The sequence below is a fragment of the Antedon mediterranea genome, chromosome 3 (genome assembly GCF_964355755.1).
Source record: "Antedon mediterranea chromosome 3, ecAntMedi1.1, whole genome shotgun sequence".
Lineage (NCBI taxonomy): Eukaryota > Metazoa > Echinodermata > Crinoidea > Comatulida > Antedonidae > Antedon > Antedon mediterranea.
The window spans coordinates 8,957,483-8,979,096 of record NC_092672.1 but is presented as its reverse complement, the minus strand read 5'-3'; the positions used below and the strand labels follow the sequence as shown (position 1 = coordinate 8,979,096).

The following is a 21,614-nucleotide window of genomic DNA, read 5'->3' as shown; positions in this document are numbered from 1 at the left end:
TTTTCTCACTGGCCACTTGTTGATGTCATCTAGGCTTGATGAAGTGACCCACAGACTTGACCTTAGCAATAACGATAAACTAATATTGGATATTAACCGACATTGGTGGTATTTGCTTTGAGTGATTTGAATTAAATACATTTCAAGTAGGAGATACTTTTTTTTCTAATTTTTGTATGGTTATCTACTCACAGTACACTACTACAGTTATAGTTTATTATTATATTTGTGTTCTGTGCAGTAGTCTAGGCCAGACTATATATTTACGTTACACAAAATGTTTACTACTGATTGTTTAACAAAAATAATTGATAATAAATCATTATTTCTGTAGAAAGAACAATAATGTAAGGTGTATTGTGCCCCAAAAACATGAACAATCAAGATAAATAAAATCAGACTTTAAGGATGTAATTTTGCAGTTTTAATAAAAGTTTTTACTTCTGAAAAAAAAACTAAAAACCAAAAAAAATTGTTCACTTAAATTGACACATTCAAAAGCAAATTAAAAAAAAAACAAGGCCATATACATGGCTGCTGCAGTCGTGTTTACTGACCAACCGACCAACCAACCTACCGACATAGTGAGCCGGACTAAAATTAGTGAGAAAATATCGTTAAAACTGTTACGTCAACAAGCGAGCGGCGCTTTGTAAGAATTATTTCTTGTTTATTTCCAAAAGACATGAAATACAAAATAATTATCTTACATTATGAATACAGTATAAAAGATTGGTCATCACTAGTCTGGCGGACTGTAAAGATAAAAATTACTTTAGTATAATTATTATACCACCTAAATAAATGCCCATCCTCGTCGCCAATTGCAATATTACTTGTTAACAGTAGACTATCATACATGACTCATAATACAGTACGGTATCCATTTTGTAGAGAAATTGCTTTAATGAACAATAGAGGGCAGCACAACCATTTACAGTATGATGTGATATACACTATTATATAACACCTAAATAAATTCCTGTCATTTGATTGGACGATTGTGGGTCACATGGCGTGCAATAGTACGCACTATTAAACGATCGTTTAATAGTACTTTTTGAAACATTTTTGTGTACGAAAAAAAAAACGTCTCGCGGATGAAAAATCTAGTACACAAATTATCCTTTGATATGGCTCTGTACTGTGAAATACAACAGCGCCACCTGTCGTCTGGTCTCAGTTTCATTTGTAAACACCACCGCGAGATATGCAACAGCAGCAGATATTTGTGTACGATTTGGACATTATGTACTAATTTCATTCAAAAAGGCATTTAAATTAGCTTTAGATCGTTTTTAGGATTTTGATTAATTAATGGGGACATCCCTACAAGACGTGGAATTGTTGGAAAAACCATAATTAGCTTAGATAAGTTCCAATTGTCTGTCGAAGTTTTGCCTTTCAGCCAAGCTAGTACTAGGCTACTACTAGGTCTACCCTAGGCCATGCTAGTATTAGGCTAGGCCTAGCCTAGGCGTTTTAGCCTTGCTAGGCCTAGGATTGTTTGGTCGTTTGTTGACATAATTAACACAAAGGTAGGTGTGTTTACGAAATCCATATAAATATAACATTTAATATAAAATTATTAAAAACCAAATGTTACTGTTTTTAATCAATGTGAATGAAATGTAGTAGGCTTTGGCTAGTAGGGCTACCTTTTATTTGATTCAAATGACAAGAATTTATTTAGATGTTATGTTTTGTATTCGTATAATGGCACTTGGTGAATGAGGAAAGGTTATATTTCAATTCGGCTCATCGCCTCGTTGAAATATAACCTTTCATCATTCACCTCGTGCCATTATTTGTACCATTACACTCATAAACATTCATTATTAATATTTGTATACTACACACTACACTATTTTAAAAGATATTGCTCTATTGCAGTCATGTGGGTTTTAGACAGGTGATAAATGAGTATGCGAATACTTTTTTTTTCCCCAACAAATTAAAAGTTGCAATTCAAGGTTTTAGTAAAAATAATTAGTAAAAATATAAATATTTTGGAACAATGGCGTTTCATACGTATAATACTTGAGCTCACATTCACACAAAAATCGAAACGTCAACTGGTGGACTAACATAAACAAAAATCAATAACTACAGACTTTGGGCAAGTATATTGAAAAGGATACAATTTATATACAAAAAAGAAACGCTGGTTTAATATTGTTATCCTCTTGGAATGCGTTCAGAGTAAACTTTGTATTTCTGTTGAATTTTATTTATGAAGTATACATAAATAGAATAGAGAAAGTGGGATTGCCGGATGATATCGTGAATAGAATTATAAAGCAATACGAATATTTAACTTTTAAATTCAAGAGAAATCATATTTTAGGATAATAGAGGAATTATTTGTCATTTATTAAACAAACAGGACGTTTATTTACTTATTAATCGCTTATTCAAGTATGAATAAACAAAATACAGTTTTTAATTTACTATAGAGGACATATATGTGAAAACATCAAAAACAGTTCTTGGTGAATAACTGGTGACGGCATGTGTATTGTATTCATAGACGGATAAGACAAGTTCATATCCCAGATATCTATAATATGAATACCTAACCCCGAGAAAATGCTAACGAATAACTTGTAAATGTTATATACTATTTTATCGCTAGCGTATAATAATGAATTAGTCGAAGGATGATTTCGAGGGTGCGAGGTCTTCACCACAATCTTTGCGTTCGGACAACGTTTCATGAATCGTACTAGTGCTTCTCGCAAAAGATGCAACCTTTCTGTGTAACTGTCTTTTGTCCATTGGATATAATGAGCCCAGGGACTTACTATAATTACGTAGTTGCAGTCTTTTTTTTTTAGATTATTTAATATTTCATACTCCCATTTTCCGACTCGGTAATAAAACGTTGGAGAACCAAGAGTGTACGGATGGAAGTAGAAGTCAAGCATCATAGAAGTGCTGTGATGTCGAATGTGCTTAGTGTTCGGTTTAGTAGTATATTTACTTTTTGTCACTCCCATAATATTCAGCAACTGTTCAGTCCACTGTCTTGTTGTAGAATCACCCATTAAAATCATATGTTTTCCTCTTATGCATTTGGTAATTTCTTGTTTTGTCCATTGTTTTGTCTTGCAATGCAATGATGTCCATACATCGTTTGTCCAGAACCCATCACTAAGAGGCATTTGTAGATCTGCCCTGCATTCTGGTAATCTGCTAATCACGAGCGGCAAATTTCCTACCGTAAACAAATATTTTCATTATTACCGTTTACTCATTCAATATGTTTGTTTTACTTTTCATTAACATCTACTGTATGCCTATATACAAACTATAGTAATACGTCAATGTGTGTAAAGTTGATTTGGAATTCGATTACTCTTTCATTCATTTGTCTTTTATATTTCGAACTTCGTATTCTTAGAAAACCTCGTTCCATTTCATTTTTGAAAAGGTTTTGATTCAACAAGAAAATTTTCGTTTACTGAATTTATAGTTTCTGCTTAACTTACGTTGTGATAAAGATCGCATTTAGAGGAGGGCGTGCGATAGATTGTCAAACTTACCTTCTTTACTGATTTTGATTGAAGTCGTCCCTTGAACCAGACGGGCATAAGTGACAGACCTTAAAAAAAATATGAAAGAGTTTAATTTAACATTGTTAGCCAGATGTATTGCAATGTTAAAATGGTGTTTCATTTCTATTTCCAACATTATGATAACAAATCCTCACCATTTTAACATTTTGCGAACAGTTTTATTAATAATGATTGTATTTGGGGATTTATTTTAGAAATTGTCTTTTAAAACTACTGTATTTTATTGCCTCTGTTTTTAAGTCACTGTCCGTTCTTTGGTCAATTAAAAATTTGTGTTATTCCTTTTTGTATTTTCACTCTTTTTATCGTCAATATACATACATATTTTTGACTTTTTATTGTTATTTTACTGTTTACTGTGTAAACAGGATCATATGTAAAAGGTGCTAAATCTACACCTGATATGTTTTTATCCTGTATAAATATTTTATTTTAATACTAAAAAAACCTTACCACAAATTGTATGGTTATTATAAATTGCTATACCGTATATGTACCGTAATTATCAATATTTGTTTTTCCAAAATATACCAACAAATACTATACTGAACAAAAACAATTACATGTACTAATAAAGATACACCGTTTGGAAGACGGAATTGCAAGCAATAATTGAGTTAAATTGAATAATATTTTGAAATGTTTTCAATTAAAACAAATATGGTCATACTTAGAAAATAGTTGTTGATGAGATGAATACAACTTGGAAAACACGCTACCAATATAAGGAGAGTTCGTCTGCAGCCAACTCAACCTATCGCATGACGATTTCATAGGTTTATCACAAAAGAATACAGTTTCTCCCATAGCTAATGGATGGCTGTATTGGCATTTATCAACGCCAAGTAATGCTTTTTTACTAATACTGCAAAATTGTGTTTCTGATTTATTTTGTTCAAAATATCCTTTCCACGCCAACCTTTTTTCCAAAGGCCATATTTCCTGTTCAATGAAATATACCGCCTCTGATGGATGGACAAGAACAATAGAAATGTTGATGACACCAGGCCAACCGGCGAAGAACAACACCTCATATGTACCGTTTTTTAAATCGGTTATCTTTCCTGTGTTGTGGTTTTCCTTAGAATTCATTGTTGCAAAGAAAAAATCATATCCACTTGTACATTGACTATACAGATCACGTGCCTGGATTATTACACTGAAGAAATCACCAACTTTAACAGGTCTGTCTGGATTCTTCAAATATATAAATGATCTATTTATATCGATCATCGAATTATTTTCTGATATAGAGCAACTGTTAAAGGAATCTGAAATAAACTGACAAAATTCGACATTAGTTAATTACTGACGTATCTTAGCTAATTTTCTCTCTTTTAAGGATTTGGGAGAATTTAAGTATAGCCAACCAAGAGAGGACAGGGCGCTGAAAGAATTCAGTAAATACATCAAACTAGGGAGTTAGATATGAATACATAATACATCAAACTAGGGAGTTAGATATGAATACATAATACATCAAACTAGGGAGTTAGATATGAATACATAATACATCAAACTAGGGAGTTAGATATGAATACATAATACATCAAACTAGGGAGTTAAATATGAATACATAATACATCAAACTAGGGAGTTAGATATGAATACATAAGTTGTCAAGAATGCAAACAATAAATATGATGTTTTTTTGTTAATTTTCTCAAGACACTATTGTGTGTATTTGGGCCCTAAAGCTTATATTCAATTTGAAAGTGTTGTAAGAAAGGTAATATGTTTGGTTGAATTGCCTATAGGTCTTTTATAGAAAATGTTGATAACTTCAATAGAGTTTACTTTGGCTTCCTTCAGTCAATTATGGATCTGGTGTATGGTGTACGACCATAAATAAATCTGATATAGATGATAGGAAAAACTACAATTACCGATGGCTAGATACATCATGAACACGCCACGTAATGGTTAACTTGTTTGGATACCAATACAAATTTTACATGATATTTCACAAAGTAAATATTTTTGCCGTTTATTAAAAATGAAATTATATCGCTGGCCTAAACTACTTCTTAACACAACTAAACCTTTTGATTGCAATGTAGAAATTGCATTTTATTTGTCAGGCATTTGTATGATTTGTTTTTTATTTATTTTTTTTTAAATGCGCCTTCAGCACTCTTGAGTGGTATGTGCGCTATAAAAATCCTGTTATTATGTTATATTATATAAATAAATTTCTCCCACACAAGACAAAAAAAAAAAAAAAAATGAATTTCGTTTCAAATGTGTTCTGAAGATCTACTAGAATATCTGATTGACAACGGCCTATACTGGAATGTTTCCACAATTACACTATGCGTGTGTATATTTTATAAATAAGTGTGTCATTAGGCCTACTGTATTGATTATTTTGGTATTGTTTACACAAATGCATCAATTATCATTGAGTGCTGTCGATAAAAAGGTGTAAGTTCAAATAAATAGGAGTTATTCGTGTATACAGTCAGTACGTTGTTATCATAAAGCAATCTATAGATGAATGACTTACCTGTGTTTTAATGTTTTGCCTGATTCCATGCGGTTGGTCATAAGGAGACAGCTTTATTTTTGCCTGAATATATAAAGAAAACTAAGCATCAAATCAGGTGTGCCTATTCTGTCTTGTCATAATATTGGCCTTATCTGATTGGTCAGTTATTAGGTAACTTGCCTAGGGTGAAATATTACCACTGTAGTGAATGTTAATGTCAACTAAATCTAATTCTTCAGTTTAATGACTTATTGAACATTTTTTATTTCTTGGATAATTATTATTAGCATTGATGTTCTTAATGTATGTAAAGTAATTTAAACTCTATCATGTCAAGATTACTTTAATTCTGGTCTTTAACCGAATGTTAATGGCAAATATGAATACACCATAGGCTACTACTTTGCAGGTTACACTCCAGTGATAGGAAGAAAGTATATCATATTAAACCATCCTCGATAGAACAGTTACGTAGGGGAGGTAGGAACGGACCACTGTGTGGTAAATGGTCTACTGATTTTCTTTCTGTTGTGCTGCCCTCAACAATTGCTATTTCCAAAAAAAAAAAGCATAAACAGCTTGATAAACATAATTTTGACAAAATACATGACTTTTTATTCTAATTTACATATTATTAGTGTTTGAAATTTCTTAACTGTGCTTTCCCCGACCTATGTTTCGTTTTACGCCACATAATATTGTTAGATTTATAAATAAATTCGTTATAATAATGATTTCTTATCAGGTCAACTGAAGTTTCTTAGACTAGGCTCAGGCCTATACACAAAAATGAATAAAATAAAATAATTGATAATTTTCTGGATTTGCCACTTCTGAAACGTCGGTCAAGTGTCAACTTAAGTGTAATTCCATTCAACTTAAGGGCAATTCCATTCAACTTAATTGCAATTTCATTCAACTTACTTGCAATTCTATTCAATGTAAGTGCATTTATGTTTACGAGTAAAGTAAAGTAAACGCACGTGACTTTGGAAGTCCGTAATAATATAATCGTATTATTAGGGATAACAAATATAAATCAATATTATTATCTATCATACTTACAATTACAACGAGTGAACAGATAATACATGCCACAATGAATATCTTTAATTTTGAAAGCATTTTGATGCAACAAACAACTCAAGTTGTACCATCTGTAATAAGAAAATAAACGTTAATTAATACACATCCTATACTAATTAGAATACGTATATTTTGAAAGGAAGCAGCGGAAGCAACCCATCCTCATTTCCGGGTAATCTGATACAACGAATTAGGCGCTACTTGTCCGGCTGAAACTAGGACGGTTTGAAACTCATTGAAACAAACTCCTTGTAAATATGCCTATTGTTAAATCATTGTTATAACTTTTAGTTTACTTATTCTGGACGCATTCAAGTTTGCCACCGTTTCAAATGTGTAGCTTTCAAATAAATTATTATTATTATGTCTATTTAGAGCTTAGTAGGGGAATTACACATGATTTTGCTTTAAATCCGAATATTCCATCATCATTTTGTGTCGGCTGGGCTATACAGATTTGATGGGATTCATGCACCGTCGAGTAGGTTTATGAATACTAGCCTAATTGATTGAAAACCGTTTTTTAATTACGGATTGATTGTTCATTCTTATTTATACGACTACATTGTTTCTTTTATCTCTATAATAAATAAGTTTTCCCCTGCAGTAACTTCCGTAAGAAAAAAATCTATAGAATTTCTATAAAAAAATTCTATAGAAATTATATACAAATTCTATATATTTTACTATTAGATTTTGTATAGAAACAACTTTAGAAATAATTTTAGAAATAGCTTAAGAAATAGCTTTAGAAATTCTTTAGAATATCTTTAGAGTTTCTTTAGAATTTCTTTACAAAGTTTCGTATAGAATTTCTAAAGATTTATCTATACAGTACAGTTATCTTCTATTACATATTCTAAACGATTCCGATAGACTTTTCAATAGAGCTGTTATAGATTGTGTATAGAGGTTTATATAAATTTTATAGATATATCTTTAGAATTTCTTTAGAGTTTCTTTAGAAGTTTCTTATAGAGGAGTTTCTAAAGCTTTTTCTAAATAGTTAGGCCTACTATATCTTCTATATATTCTATAAAATTCCGATAGACTTTTCAATAGAGCTGTTGTTATAGATTGTGTATAGAGGTTTATATAAATTTTATAGATATATCTTTAGAAATATCTCTAGAATTTCTAAAGAGTTTATAGAATTTTTATATAATTTCTTATATGAGTTTCTAAAAGTCTATAAAAACTCTTTAGAAATTCTATAAAAATCTATACAACCCTTATCGATATTTTTATAAGATATCTCTATACAATCACATAGAATTTCGAAATATTACGTAATTTTACAAAATAGACTCTTTTATACAACTTTTATTTAACAAGTATACTTATAATATAACACATTGTAGGCCTAAAAATCGCTCCGATAGAATCTTCAGTTAACCATGTCCTTTCTAATTATTATTTTCGCTAATATTTATTTTCCTACCGAACCACGGGCAGGTTTGGTATTGCAAGTGTATTATCCAACGAACGACGTATTTCAGCACTGCATAATGTTGCATGTTATTCGGAAACTTTCTATACAAAGGTTCTGAAAAGAAAAAAAAACACACATAGTACAGTAGTAGGCCCTAGGCCTAGGCCTAACTAAAGGCTGGTTTGATGTAGGCCTAAAGTAACAGTTCATAATCATATTCATATTGAGTTAAAATATTACTGTTGTGTAGACTACCCTAGTACTGCCTAGTAGTACTAGTAGCCTATCCCTAGACTAGCTAGCCTATATAAATAGGCCTAGGCTAAGCTAGGCCTAGCCCTACCTAGCTAGGCTAGGCCTAGCTAGGAGGCTAGCTAGGCCTAGAGCCTGACCACCTCGGGCGGTATAACTACCTGTAGGCTAGGCCTCCTAATAGCTACACACTCGACTCTTTGCAATAAAAATGGCGTGTCAATACTCGCGCGCACGAGAAGGGTGCGCGTGTGTGTTACAAAAAGCGCGCAGCCCATTGATTGGCTAAAAAAGTTGTCTGCAAACCCATATCATACATATTCATTAACTCGTTTTATTTTCTATAGAATATAATTGTGTTTTAAGTTGTGTTTTTGATTTTTTTAAAGATTACAACTTTAACCGTGTAATCATTTTCCCCCGTGGCCATGCATTTTACAAAACTGGCCACTTTTTAATAGGGTGTCTCGAAAACAGAGACCTCGAAAACAGAGACCAGAGACCCGAGACCCAGGGTCTCTGTTTTCGAGAAAAACTAAAAAACAGAGACCCCCACTAAAACGTCTCAATATTACGTAATATAGGGGGTCTCTGTTTTTGAGTTCTCGAAAACAGAGACCCCCACTAAAACGTCTCAATATTACGTAATATAGGGGGTCTCTGTTTTCGAGTTTTTCTCGAAAACAGAGACCCCACTAAAATGTCTCAATATTAAGTCAATATTACGTTATATAAGGGGTCTCTGTTTTCGAGAAAAACTTGAAAACAGAGATCGGGCCCCCACTAAAACGTCTCAATATTACGTAATATAGGGGGTCTCTGTTTTCGAGTTCTCGAGAACAGAGACCCCACTAAAACGTCTCAATATTACGTTATATAGGGGGTCTCTGTTTTCGACTTTTTCTCGAAAACAGAGACCCCCACTAAAACGTCTCAATATTAAGTCAATATAACGTTATATAGGGGGTCCCCACTAAAACGTCTCAAAATCACAGAATGACGTATCAGTAATAAACGGTAACTGATATGCCGATCAAAGAACATGCCGCAACGATAAGAAGAGATTGATGAATTCTTGAACGCGTGTAAAAAGACTGTCATTTTGGAATACAAAGTCGACGTCCTAGAAGTAAGATGTATAAATGCATGCGGTGCCTTTTAGAAGCTAAAAAGCGGGAGATTATTTCAAAAGCTGACACTAGTTTCGTAACATTTATTTACAAGCATAAAAGATAATAACGTACAATGCAATAAAAAAAATGATATGAGGTCAGACTTTGAGGCAGACTGGAGGATAAAGACAAATATATTGTGTTGGGCGAGCCTTAAAAAAGAAATGAATTAAAAAAAAAAATAAATTGATAAATAAATAAACATAAATTCACGGTTTTTTGCGATAAAAGTTGGGTTTTAATAATTTATGACCAAGCTCGTTGGTGGGTATTTGCAACACTCTTAATAAACAGGGATTATATTAGGGGGTCTCGGGAAATCTCGAAAAAAGAAACCCCCAATTTAATGAGACGTTTTAGTGGGGGTCTCTGTTTTCGAGTTTTTCTCGAAAACAGAGACCCCCTATATAACGTAATATTGATACGTTTTGGTGGGGGTCTCTGTTTTCGAGAAAGAGACCCCTTATATAACGGTATAACATTATATATACAGTATCAGTGTATACCGTGAAACGAATGAGGATCGTGATGAGTTTGATAGAAAATTGATTGAACAAATTGATGTTGCCCATCATATACGAATTCATTTTGATGGGCATCAAGCAAAATGACCCCTTGGGTCACTTAATTTGCATAATTTAAAATGGTGAACATTTTCGCTTAAACACTCAATCTCTGAAACTACTGGGCATAGAGAATTGATTTTTAGCTCAAAATGTTCAGAACATAAACATTTCTAACTACTCTAATAAAGTAATTTTGAAATTTTGAAAAATGACCGGAAGTTCCAGCATTAACCTTTGACCCATATTTTAAGGCATTGCCATATCTCAGTAAATGGTTGTTACAGACAGTTTATTTTGGTGTCAAATTGTTCAAAACATAAACAATTATATTTACTCTAAGTATTTCTGAAAAAAATTACAGGAAGTACCATGTTTAACCTTTGACCTTTATGGTGCAATTTCAAACTGCATTCAGGTTAATATCTTTTGATATCCATAAAACTACTTGTCATAGAGAGTTGAATTATTAGGTGTCAAAATGTTCAGAACATAAACATTTCTATTTACTATAATGAATTTTTTTCTCAAATAATGACCAGAAATATTATATTTGACCTTTGACCTGTTTTTCAGGCAAATTACCATATCTCATTATTGGGTTGACTTGGACCAGGATAGTTCATTTTGGTGTCAGATTGTTCACAATATATATGTTACTATTCTGCTTAATAGAAGATTTGTTTAAAAAATGTGAGGAAGTACAGTTATTGACCTGTGACATATATAAAACTCTAAATTTGTTTTATTTTGCAACCCACTTTTGAGCACTTGTCGAAGATGGCTACTTTCATGTGCAATTGAACGAAGTATACTGAATGAAGTTGAATAGATTGTCCTATTTGTAGTGAGTACTACTAGGCGTATTAGAGTAACGCAAATGAGAGAAATGTGTATAGACAAAAAATACCCAATTTCATTTATACTCTAGTAGCTAGATCAACTTTCGTATGCACTTTGAGGTCCAGAGAATTTGACTTCAGAAATTGGTTGAGGGTGGTCAAACAGTCATTTTTGGCTTGGTTACACATTTTGAAAATGTGGCGAAAGGTCAAAGGTCAGGGTGAAAGATCATAAGACCAAACACCAATATGTCCTTAAATCTCAACAACCACTGGTCACAGCGAAGTAATTTTGGTCTCAAATTGATCAGAAGGTATACATTTATATTCAGTCTAATGGGACATTTTAGTTAAAAATGACCGGAAATGACATTTCTGACCTTTGACCCACAACCCAGGGTATGTATTTATCTCCGTAACTACTGGTTGTAGACACTTGAATTTGGTTTTAAATTGTTCGAAATATATATTTTGTTATTTGTTACACATTTTGAAAAATGTTACAAAGGTCAAAGATTCAGGGTCAAGGGTTATATGAACAAATAAATAAAGGTACTTGTATCTCGGCAAACACTGGTCGCAGCAAGTAAATGTTCAGAAGGCATGCATTTATATTCCGTCTAATGGGGCATTTTAGTAAAAAATTATCAGAAATGCCATTTCTGACCTTTGACCCACATACCAGGGCATCTTCATATCTCTGTAATTAGTACTGGTCGAAGAAACTTAAATTTGGTATCAAATTGTTCGAAATATACATATTTACATTCATTGTATTGTAATAGAAAATGTGGTTAAAAGATGAACAGAAAATACTATTACTAATGTTTAAAACAAAAAACATATCTCTACACAACTTATCCTTAGACAGTAATGTTATGCAATAACTGATACTTTAAATTGTTTCAATTTCAAGTACTAGTTATTGCTGTCCACGAGAACAATTTTGATATAAACGTCAAGCTCAACAGTTCTTTCAGAATGCTAGAAGTAACTTGCCATGTGTATCCGATTAAACACCCCAGGCATTTATTGTTCAAAAGGGTTTTTAGGGGGAGTGGAGGCATCTTTATTTGGAGTATAATATGGTAGCATAATCAAATAAATACTACCTAGATGTAAAACAAATACAGCACAATTAATATCAAAAAATGATAAAATGCATATTTTTAAATGCCAATACATAGTTTCATTACTATTGTACAATATGTCCAGCTTTCCTGAAAACACCCTTGTGTACTGTCGAACAGTGTTGTAGTATGATTTTATTGTCTATGCATTCAGTACCTAAAACATGTCAAAGTTTCTAGTGGTATTGATAATAAATCTCCAGAAACATATATTGTTTTATTATTTACACTGGGAACAGACGTGTATAATATACACCGAAAAAACTTATACATATAATGTACCGGTATAAGTTTTGTCGGTAACATTTAAAAATATTATGCAACAGTGTTACGGAATAATGACAATGAATTGGTCTATTATAGTTGTCTCTGATACCTTTTATTACATGATTGTACTTGCACCAGGATAGAATGAGGTTTAATCCAGTTATTATTCTTATTATATTAATTTATTTTTTTTTAGATCTGGGGTGTATTTATTTGATTATACATGTTACCATTATTACACCCAAACAAAATAAACGCCTTCCCTGAATAAATAAATGCCCGGACCGTTTATTCGGGTAACTATGGTAAGTTACTTCTAGCATTCTTAACTGTAGAGCTCGAGTATTTATTCGAATTAACACCCGCTTTGAATTTCAAATAAACGCCACCATTCCCTCCAATAGATCATGTGGAATACGCCCGCCACATGCATTTACACAATAATTGTATCACAACACATTACATTAACTACCATAATCTATAATTTACCAAGCATTTTTTTCACTTTTTGATATTAAATGTGCTGTATTTTTTTTTACATCTAGGTGGTATTTATTTGATTATACATGTTACCATATACTCCAAATAAAGATGCCTCCCCTCCCCCTAAAAACCCTTTTGAACAATAAATGCCCGGGGCGTTTAATCGGATACACATGGCAAGTTACTTCTAGCATTCCGAAAAGAACCGTTGAGCTTGACGTTTCTATCAAAATGTTCTTGGGGACAGCAATAACTAGTACTTGAAATTGAAACAATTTAAAGTATCAGTTATTGCATAACATTACTGGATAAGTTATGTAGAGATTTGTTTTTTGTTTGAAACATTAGTAATAGTATTTCTGTTCAACTTTTAACCACATGTTCTATTACAATGAATGTAAATATGTATATTTCGAACAATTTGATACCAAATTTAAGTTTCTACGACCAGTACTTACAGAGATATGAAGATGCCATGATATGTGGGTCAAAGGTCAGAAATGGCATTTCTGACTAGATTTGACTAAAATGTCCCATTAGATTGAATATGAAAGCATGCCTTCTGAACATTTTGAGACTAAAATTGACTTTGCGACGAGTGGGTGCCGAGATACAAGTATCTATTTATATTTGTTCATATAACCCTTGACCCTGACCCTTTGACCTTTTGTAACATTTTTAAAAATGTGCAACAAATAACAAAATGTTTATTTCAAACAATTTAAGACCAAATTCAAGTGTCTACAATCAGTAGTTACGGAGATACATACATGCCCTGGGGTGTGAGTCAAAGGTCAGAAATGGCATTTCCGGTCATTTTCGACTAAAATGTCCCATTAGACTGAATATAAATGTATACCTTCTGATCAATTTGAGACCAAAATTACCTCGCTGTGACCAGTGGTTGTCGAGATTTAAGGACTTATTGGTGTTTAGTTTGATAACCTTTCACCCTGACCTTTTGACCTTTCGCCACATTTTCAAAATGTGTAACCAAGCCAATAATAATTGTTTGACCATCCTAAACCAATTTCTGAAGTTAAATTCTCTGGACCTCATAGTGCATACGAAAGTTGAGCTACTAGAGTATTAATGGAGTACTTGTGTTTATTTGATTGTTACATTCAGGGTATTTGTCCTACGGTATATTGCTGAGTATCGTCTTTCTTTAAAGGGCCTTTAAACTGGGGTATATCAACCTACTAATTGAAAGTATGGACATTTTCGGAGGGTGCACAATATAATAACGAGACTACCATACTTGCCATATCGCGAACCACAACTGAAGAATATATTTTTTATCCAGACCTTGGTCCACCAAACTTTGCGGTTCTCAAAGTTTTTTTTTATTTAAAATCGTCATCTGGACGCGATTAGATGAGTAGTAACATTAACAGTTTTGTTACTCATAACATGACACACCTTAATATCCTCTTTTCATTATTGCCATTTTACTTGATTTTTGGTAGATTCATGAATATTAAATTGTTGTTATATGGGAATTGACAACAACGTTTTGATGAGCTGTTTTAACGTAATTAACCGATTTACTTTTATTACTTTAATTTCTTTTACGTACATTTCAAAACATTGAATGATGTGCCCTTTCTCATATCGAGGAGCATTGGAAAATAATGGCTTATTCAACTTGAACAGTGGTTGGTTCAGTCAGCATAACCATATGTATGGTAATGGTAACATTTTCAGTGTTCTTTTAAATACGAAATGCCCCACTAGTTGGGGAGCCAGAAAGGGTTCATCTGCACCCTCTAGTAAACTATGTTGTTAATGTTTTTTGCTTCCTTAGGCCTATATCAATACAAATCAATTTTTGGAATATCTGAACAAAACAAACCTAAGTTCTTTAGAATTGTTAAATTATTAATGTTTAGTTTTAATTCAAATCACATATACCGAGTAGTATGACGTTTAAGGTTAACTGTACAATGTAAATTATTATAAGTTAGTGATTTCAACAAAAAGGAGGACGAGTAAATAAACAATTTTCTTTATAACATAATATATAGTCATACTACAGTTACTTTGATTTGTTGTTATTGTTCAACTATGGTTTTAAAATATGTAACAGTATACTGTATAGCATTTACCGGAGTTAACCATTGTTAAACAGTGATTAGTTTAGATCGTAATTATAATACTAAATATTAATAATTATCTTGGTGATTTAACTGTGACGTTATTCATTAGAATGAAGTATGTATCTACTTATGACTTCCGATACAAAGTGTCCATAGTATATATACTGTAAATCCTGTAATAGTAACCCACACTCTAATAATTTAAGATTAGTAACCCACTACTCTAGTAATAGTAACCATAATGGGGGTTACTATTAGAATCACAAAAACTTATGATGCAGTCGTATTTAGAAAATAAGGAGATAATGCATGTTGATCTCGGGAGTGGGGGCGAGGATTGAGTGTTTTTGAGTTTATAAAATAAGTTGGAGTTCAACCTAATTTGTTAATTCGTACTGTTTTATTATTTTGCTATTAGTTGCTGACCGGAAAAGTTGGGGGGTGGGTTACTATTTTCAGGTGCCTAATTTAAGATTAGTAATAGCAACCCACTACTCTAATAGTTACCCCACTTCTAATAGTAACCCACCCTAAAAAACAGAAGAATAATAACCCAGGGTTACAATTAGAAGATTTACGGTACCATACTCAACAATCACTGATATGTTGATATTAAGACAATATTCGCTAGTTATTAAAAATATAAGTGTGCTCCACGCAAAAATGTTTGTACCAGCTATAGGTTAAATGTCAAAATAAGGTGTTTCTTAACATTTTGTGTATTTCTGTTGTATTAGAGCAAATATAAATATATATATTGCGAATAATTTGAGACGAAAATTATAACTTTCTGACTAGTGGTTGCTGAGATATTGATATGGCCATTTTCTTGACCAATGGTCAAAAGTAAAGTTTCACGGTAATTTTTGGCAAAAGTTGTCCATTAAAGTAAGTAGAAATATGTATCTTCTGAGTATTGTGACACCAACTATGACCATATCCACCCAACAATTTCTGAGATATGAAAAGGGTGTCCTAACCCAAAATGTTTGTGCCGGCTATATATCAAAGGTCAAAATTAGGGGTTTATTGACAGTTTTATGATTTCTATTATATTAGAACAAATATAAATATATACATTGCGAGTAATTTAAGACCACAATTATCACTTTCTGACCAGTTGTTGCTGAGATATTCATATGGCCAAGTTCTTGACCAGTGGTCAGAAAAGGGGTTTCTGTCCACTTTTGGCAAAAGTTTCCCATTAGAGTGAATAAAAATATGGGTCTTCTGAGTAGTTTTGCACAACAAATATTCCAATACACCCAGTAGTTACCAAGTTAACTAATCATATTATTGATATTTTGGCCCCTGTACTGACCAAGCATCCCAATTTTTTTTCGGCCAACAGCAAAAAATTGTTTTGATATAAGGAAGCAAAAAAACATTGTTGGCATAGTTTGCTAGAGGGTGCAGGTAACCCCTTTCTGGCTCCCCAACTACACTATGTTCTGAGTTTGAGTATGATATTGTTCTTTAGAAGGGTCAATTTTTTTGGGGATTTTTGCACATTTTTTATAGGTATTTATTATCTAACATAACTTTTAAATAATTATTAAGGAAGAATGTTTAATTATCTATAAAATAAATCTATTTTCATCATAATCGGTTATGTATTTAATGAGTTACAACCGAAAATAGAGTACCTGTATCTTACTTAAATAGCGCCCTCAACTTCACAATTTTACTCAACATTATTAAATCCCTGCTACAAGTACACAAACGTAATTAATAACTTATGTTTGCCTTTTCACAAGCACATTTAGTTTACACATTTTTTAAAAGTATATATTGGGTCAGTTTTTTTGTATATCTGAAAAAAATAATAATTATGGCTTCTTGCCTTAATTAACATAATAAATATCGTATATCACAGATTTTGCTGATTTTTTTGCTAAAATTCTGCATTTTTGCTTAAAAAAGTACTTTAATTTCAATAAAATTTAAATAAAAATATTTTATTGAATAGATAATGTAATTAGCTATTAATCAACATTTAATGTCAACAAAATACATCAAATATTTATTAAGTTATGAACAATAAAGTGCATCACTATAAAATGGCGGCCATTTTTTCCGCCATCTTGGATTTCAAGATGGCCGCAGTAAATTTGCAACGACACACCTCGTAATACATAACCGATTATGATGAAAATAGATTTATTTTATAGATGATTAAACCTCGTGATTGTGCCTAAGGGTATTAGCTAACAAAAAAAGTTGGTGTGCTGAGTGTGTAGAAACATGGCAATGGGACATGTTAACGAAGCATCATTTTGGCACTTGGACCTCCGCTTATAAACACTCTATAGAATTTCTATAGAATTCTATCAAGTATTTTCCTACGGGATACACATCCTATACTAATTAGAATACGTATATTTTGAAATGAAGCAGCGGGAAGCAACTGATACAACAAAGGCGCTACTTGTTGTCCGGCTGGGATGCTAGGGTTCGAAACTCATTGAAACAAACTCCTTGTAAATACTAGAGGGTGAGCTCGCTTCGCTCGCTCCCCCTCTAGGAAGTGTAGACGATGGTTCTTGGAATGATAATGTTCTCCTTATACGTTTTTCTGTCGGTTACCATTATTGAAAATGCTTGACATTCGTAAAACTAAACTACTTTGTTTCACAGTGTTTTAGATGATTAATAACATTTTAAAGTATAGTTTTTATTGTTTGGTAGGGCCCTTTGGGGAGGCGGAGGTCATTTGAGGGAGGTGCTTATTCGAGGGATATATGTTAAATTTTTTAGTTTTAATAATATGGTAACATTTATAATCAAAATGAAATCCTCTAATAGATATGAAAAGTGGTAAAAAAGAATAACAAATGCTTGGTAAATTGTAGGTAACAGTGCGGTGAATTCTACTACAAATAGTATAATTGTGTTATTATAAATATGTGGATGGACGTTTATTAGATAGTTTATTATTCAAAGTGATGTTTTATTGGAGAGGCGTTTATTCAAATGAATACCATCCTAATAATTATTAATTAATACATTATTTAATTTAATCATCTTTTGAAACTAACTGCCGTGACAGAGTGGGCCCAAGAAAGAAGACATTACGGCTTGCAACTTGGGCAGACATCTCGGTCCTAACGGGACACAGGAAGATAGCCTGCAAGCTTACTCAATACAACTCAGCTATCGGGATTTCACTCGATAAATGTCTTATCATCAAATCTATGTAATTTTATAATACTATTCCCCACAATATATTCTGATTCTTTATGGCGTATATTTAATTTGATCTTTATTAATTTGCAGTATAATTTCTATTATTTAACTACTGTACCTTCACACGACACACGCGTGGTATGCTTTAAAATAAACAAAAAAACTGAAATGGCTATGACTAATGGCCGGCCAACTTAACCTCCAGCTACTATCTGATTTTATTTTCGTCTTCCAAAGGGACACTGTATTGATTGATGGAAAGTGCCTGTTTCCAGTCACCTTTAGGGTCAAATCTATTATTTTAACTGCTCCCTTGTGTATAAAAGAGAGAAAATATTTGAAACCAGGTTGTTGCAAGGTGAACTTATCTTAAACCCGGAAATTACTTTGACCCCCGGGAAGAATTGAAATTGAGTTGAAAGTCTACTGTTGAAATCATAAATTTTGTTAAAAAATAAATATGCCTATTGTGAAATGATTTTGTTCTCTATAACTTTTATTTTACTTACCCTGGACGCACCTTCATTCAATAATTGTGCCACTGTTTCAAAAGTGTAGTTTTCAAATAAATTATTATTATTATGTCTATTTAGAGCTTAGTAGGGGAATTACACATGATTTTGCTTTAAACCCGAATATTTCATTATCATTTTGTGTCTGCTATATCGATTTGATGGGATTCATGCACCGTCGAGTAGGTTTATGAATTATACTAATTGATTGAAAACCGTTTTTGAATTACGGATTGATTGTTCATTCTTATTTATACGACTACATTGTTTCTTTTATCTCTATAATAAATACATTAGTTTTCCCCTGCAGTAACTATGCAGAATGAATGGTTACTTTTGTATATTTGAATAATACATTGAAATTACGGTTTGGAGTTATTAAAATAATAAGGAAACAAGTAATATCATCCAGACAAGAGTCGATGTCAGAATAATCAAATTATGTGATATTAATTATTTATTTAGTTTTTAAACTTAATATTTTAAATTGTCAGTACCTTTTTATTGTACAGTATTGTGTTTCAGATCGTATTTCAGCCCGGTTGCACCGTTTAGTACGTAGTAGATCAGATCGTATTTCAGCCCTGTTGCACCGTTTAGTACGTAGTAGATCGTATTTCAGCCCGGTTGCACCGTTTAGTACGTAGTAGATCGTATTTCAGCCCGGTTGCACCGTTTAGTACGTAGTAGATCGTATTTCAGCCCGGTTGCACCGTTTAGTACGTAGTACTGTGTGTATTTCAGCCCGGTTGCACCGTTTAGTACGTAGTAGATCGTATTTCAGCCCGGTTGCACCGTTTAGTACGTAGTAGATCGTATTTCAGCCCGGTTGCACCGTTTAGTACGTAGTAGATCGTATTTCAGCCCGGTTGCACCGTTTAGTACTTAGTACTGTGTGTATTTCAGCCCGGTTGCACCGTTTAGTACGTAGTAGATCGTATTTCAGCCCGGTTGCACCGTTTAGTACGTAGTAGATCGTATTTCAGCCCTGTTGCACCGTTTAGTACGTAGTAGATCGTATTTCAGCCCGGTTGCACCGTTTAGTACGTAGTAGATCGTATTTCAGCCCGGTTGCACCGTTTAGTACGTAGTAGATCGTATTTCAGCCCGGTTGCACCGTTTAGTACGTAGTAGATCGTATTTCAGCCCTGTTGCACCGTTTAGTACGTAGTAGATCGTATTTCAGCCCGGTTGCACCGTTTAGTACGTAGTACTGTGTGTATTTCTCCCTGCTTTTCCAGTTTCGTTAGTTGTCTGATTCATCCTGTGTTAGGTACATTACTGTGTTTTAATCGCGTTATGAGCTTAATTAAATGCAATCACACTGAAATACAATTCTGTGCACTGAAGGTTGAACATACAGTTCACTAAAGTTAAATAAAATATGCAAGTGTGTTTTGAATACATTAAAAATATATTATTTTCACTGATTTATTTTAAAATGTTATATGGCTATAATACAACAATTAATGGAAATCGACGGGTATATATCTATACACCATGGAGTAAAGAATAATTTAATTTGATATATAATAAAAATGTTCTTTACTCCATGTCTAGGCCCTATACGTATCTTTTTATTTTGACACATGACATGTACTGGCTTTTTATCTTTTACATCCGCCGTAAGGCAGTGTTATCGCTGTTCTGAACACTCGCTCCATAACCGAACTGTATTATACCATGGAGCTATAAAATTATAGCTCCATGATTATACCATGGAGTTATTCTTTACTCCATGATTATACTGTCTGTTCAAGTCTTTGGGACATTTTCTGGATCGATCCCATTTTCTTAAAAGAGTAGTCTAGACTATGAATATAACAGAATATAGCAAATATCGAAATAAACAAACAGTATCATACCATGGAGGAATCCATGATCAGATTTTTACGTATGTAGTTTCGTCGGATTCGTCAACGCATACTAAAAATGGCTGCGGATTTCCAATTAATTAATAGTTTTCCCCAATTGCATATACGGAGGTCAGACATTTTGTTTTAATCAAAAGTGATATCCTGTTGATTTTTTATGAAAACATGTTATACTAAAAAATGTTATACGAGCCTCCGTTAGTTGGCAAATTTTAAATAAAGATACCCCGTGTAAAACTATATCGAGCCTAATCAGCGTGGAGTTCAATATCGAAGTCATTGTTTAAAATTCTTATTTTATTCAAAATGATTTCTTCCGTCAAAAAGGCGTACTTCTCGCAGAATAATCATGTATATTATAAAATTCCACTTACCGTAAATTATATTACACCAACTGATGACCGTTTAAAGCTGATGAATATTATAAATATGACGGTGATAATACTCTGGCAGCAGAATTATATGGAAATTAAATGCAGCTCACGAAACTCGAGTCGAGTTCACGCTGACGACGACATACTCGTGAAGACTAATCCATTATGTCTGTTTTCTGAATTTATGATAATGGAATATGAAACTCTTCCAATAAACTTCCATGTTCTGTGTTTAATCATGTGTGTAAAACAAAACATAAATTGGATTGATTTTAT

General features: G+C 32.7%; 2 protein-coding genes across 4 annotated transcripts in view; both read right to left on the bottom strand.

The window, feature by feature from the left end:
- Window positions 1-2,044, bottom strand: part of LOC140044786 (phospholipid scramblase 2-like) — a 42,750-nt gene extending 40,706 nt beyond the window's left edge. The window contains exon 1 of the mRNA XM_072089447.1: window positions 711-2,044. The gene's annotated coding sequence lies outside the window, so the exon portion shown is untranslated. The remainder of the gene's footprint in view (window positions 1-710) is intronic.
- An 84-nt stretch (window positions 2,045-2,128) lies between these two features.
- Window positions 2,129-21,465, bottom strand: LOC140044783 (NXPE family member 1-like). Of its 3 annotated transcripts, XM_072089440.1 has the most exons (7): window positions 8,998-9,031; window positions 8,594-8,698; window positions 7,132-7,223; window positions 6,085-6,147; window positions 4,249-4,859; window positions 3,546-3,604; window positions 2,129-3,217 (listed from the first exon to the last, which is right to left on the bottom strand). In XM_072089440.1, the coding sequence occupies exons 3-7, from the start codon at window positions 7,189-7,191 to the stop codon at window positions 2,451-2,453; spliced, it is 1,560 nt and encodes a 519-aa protein (XP_071945541.1). In that variant the 5' UTR covers window positions 7,192-7,223; window positions 8,594-8,698; window positions 8,998-9,031; the 3' UTR covers window positions 2,129-2,450. The 3 variants fall into 3 exon arrangements, with proteins under 3 accessions (XP_071945541.1, XP_071945543.1, XP_071945542.1); XM_072089442.1 differs by lacking the exons at window positions 8,594-8,698; window positions 8,998-9,031 and adding an exon at window positions 21,339-21,465; XM_072089441.1 differs by lacking the exon at window positions 8,998-9,031 and having other exon boundaries at window positions 8,594-8,785.
- Between the last annotated feature and the right edge of the window lie 149 nt (window positions 21,466-21,614).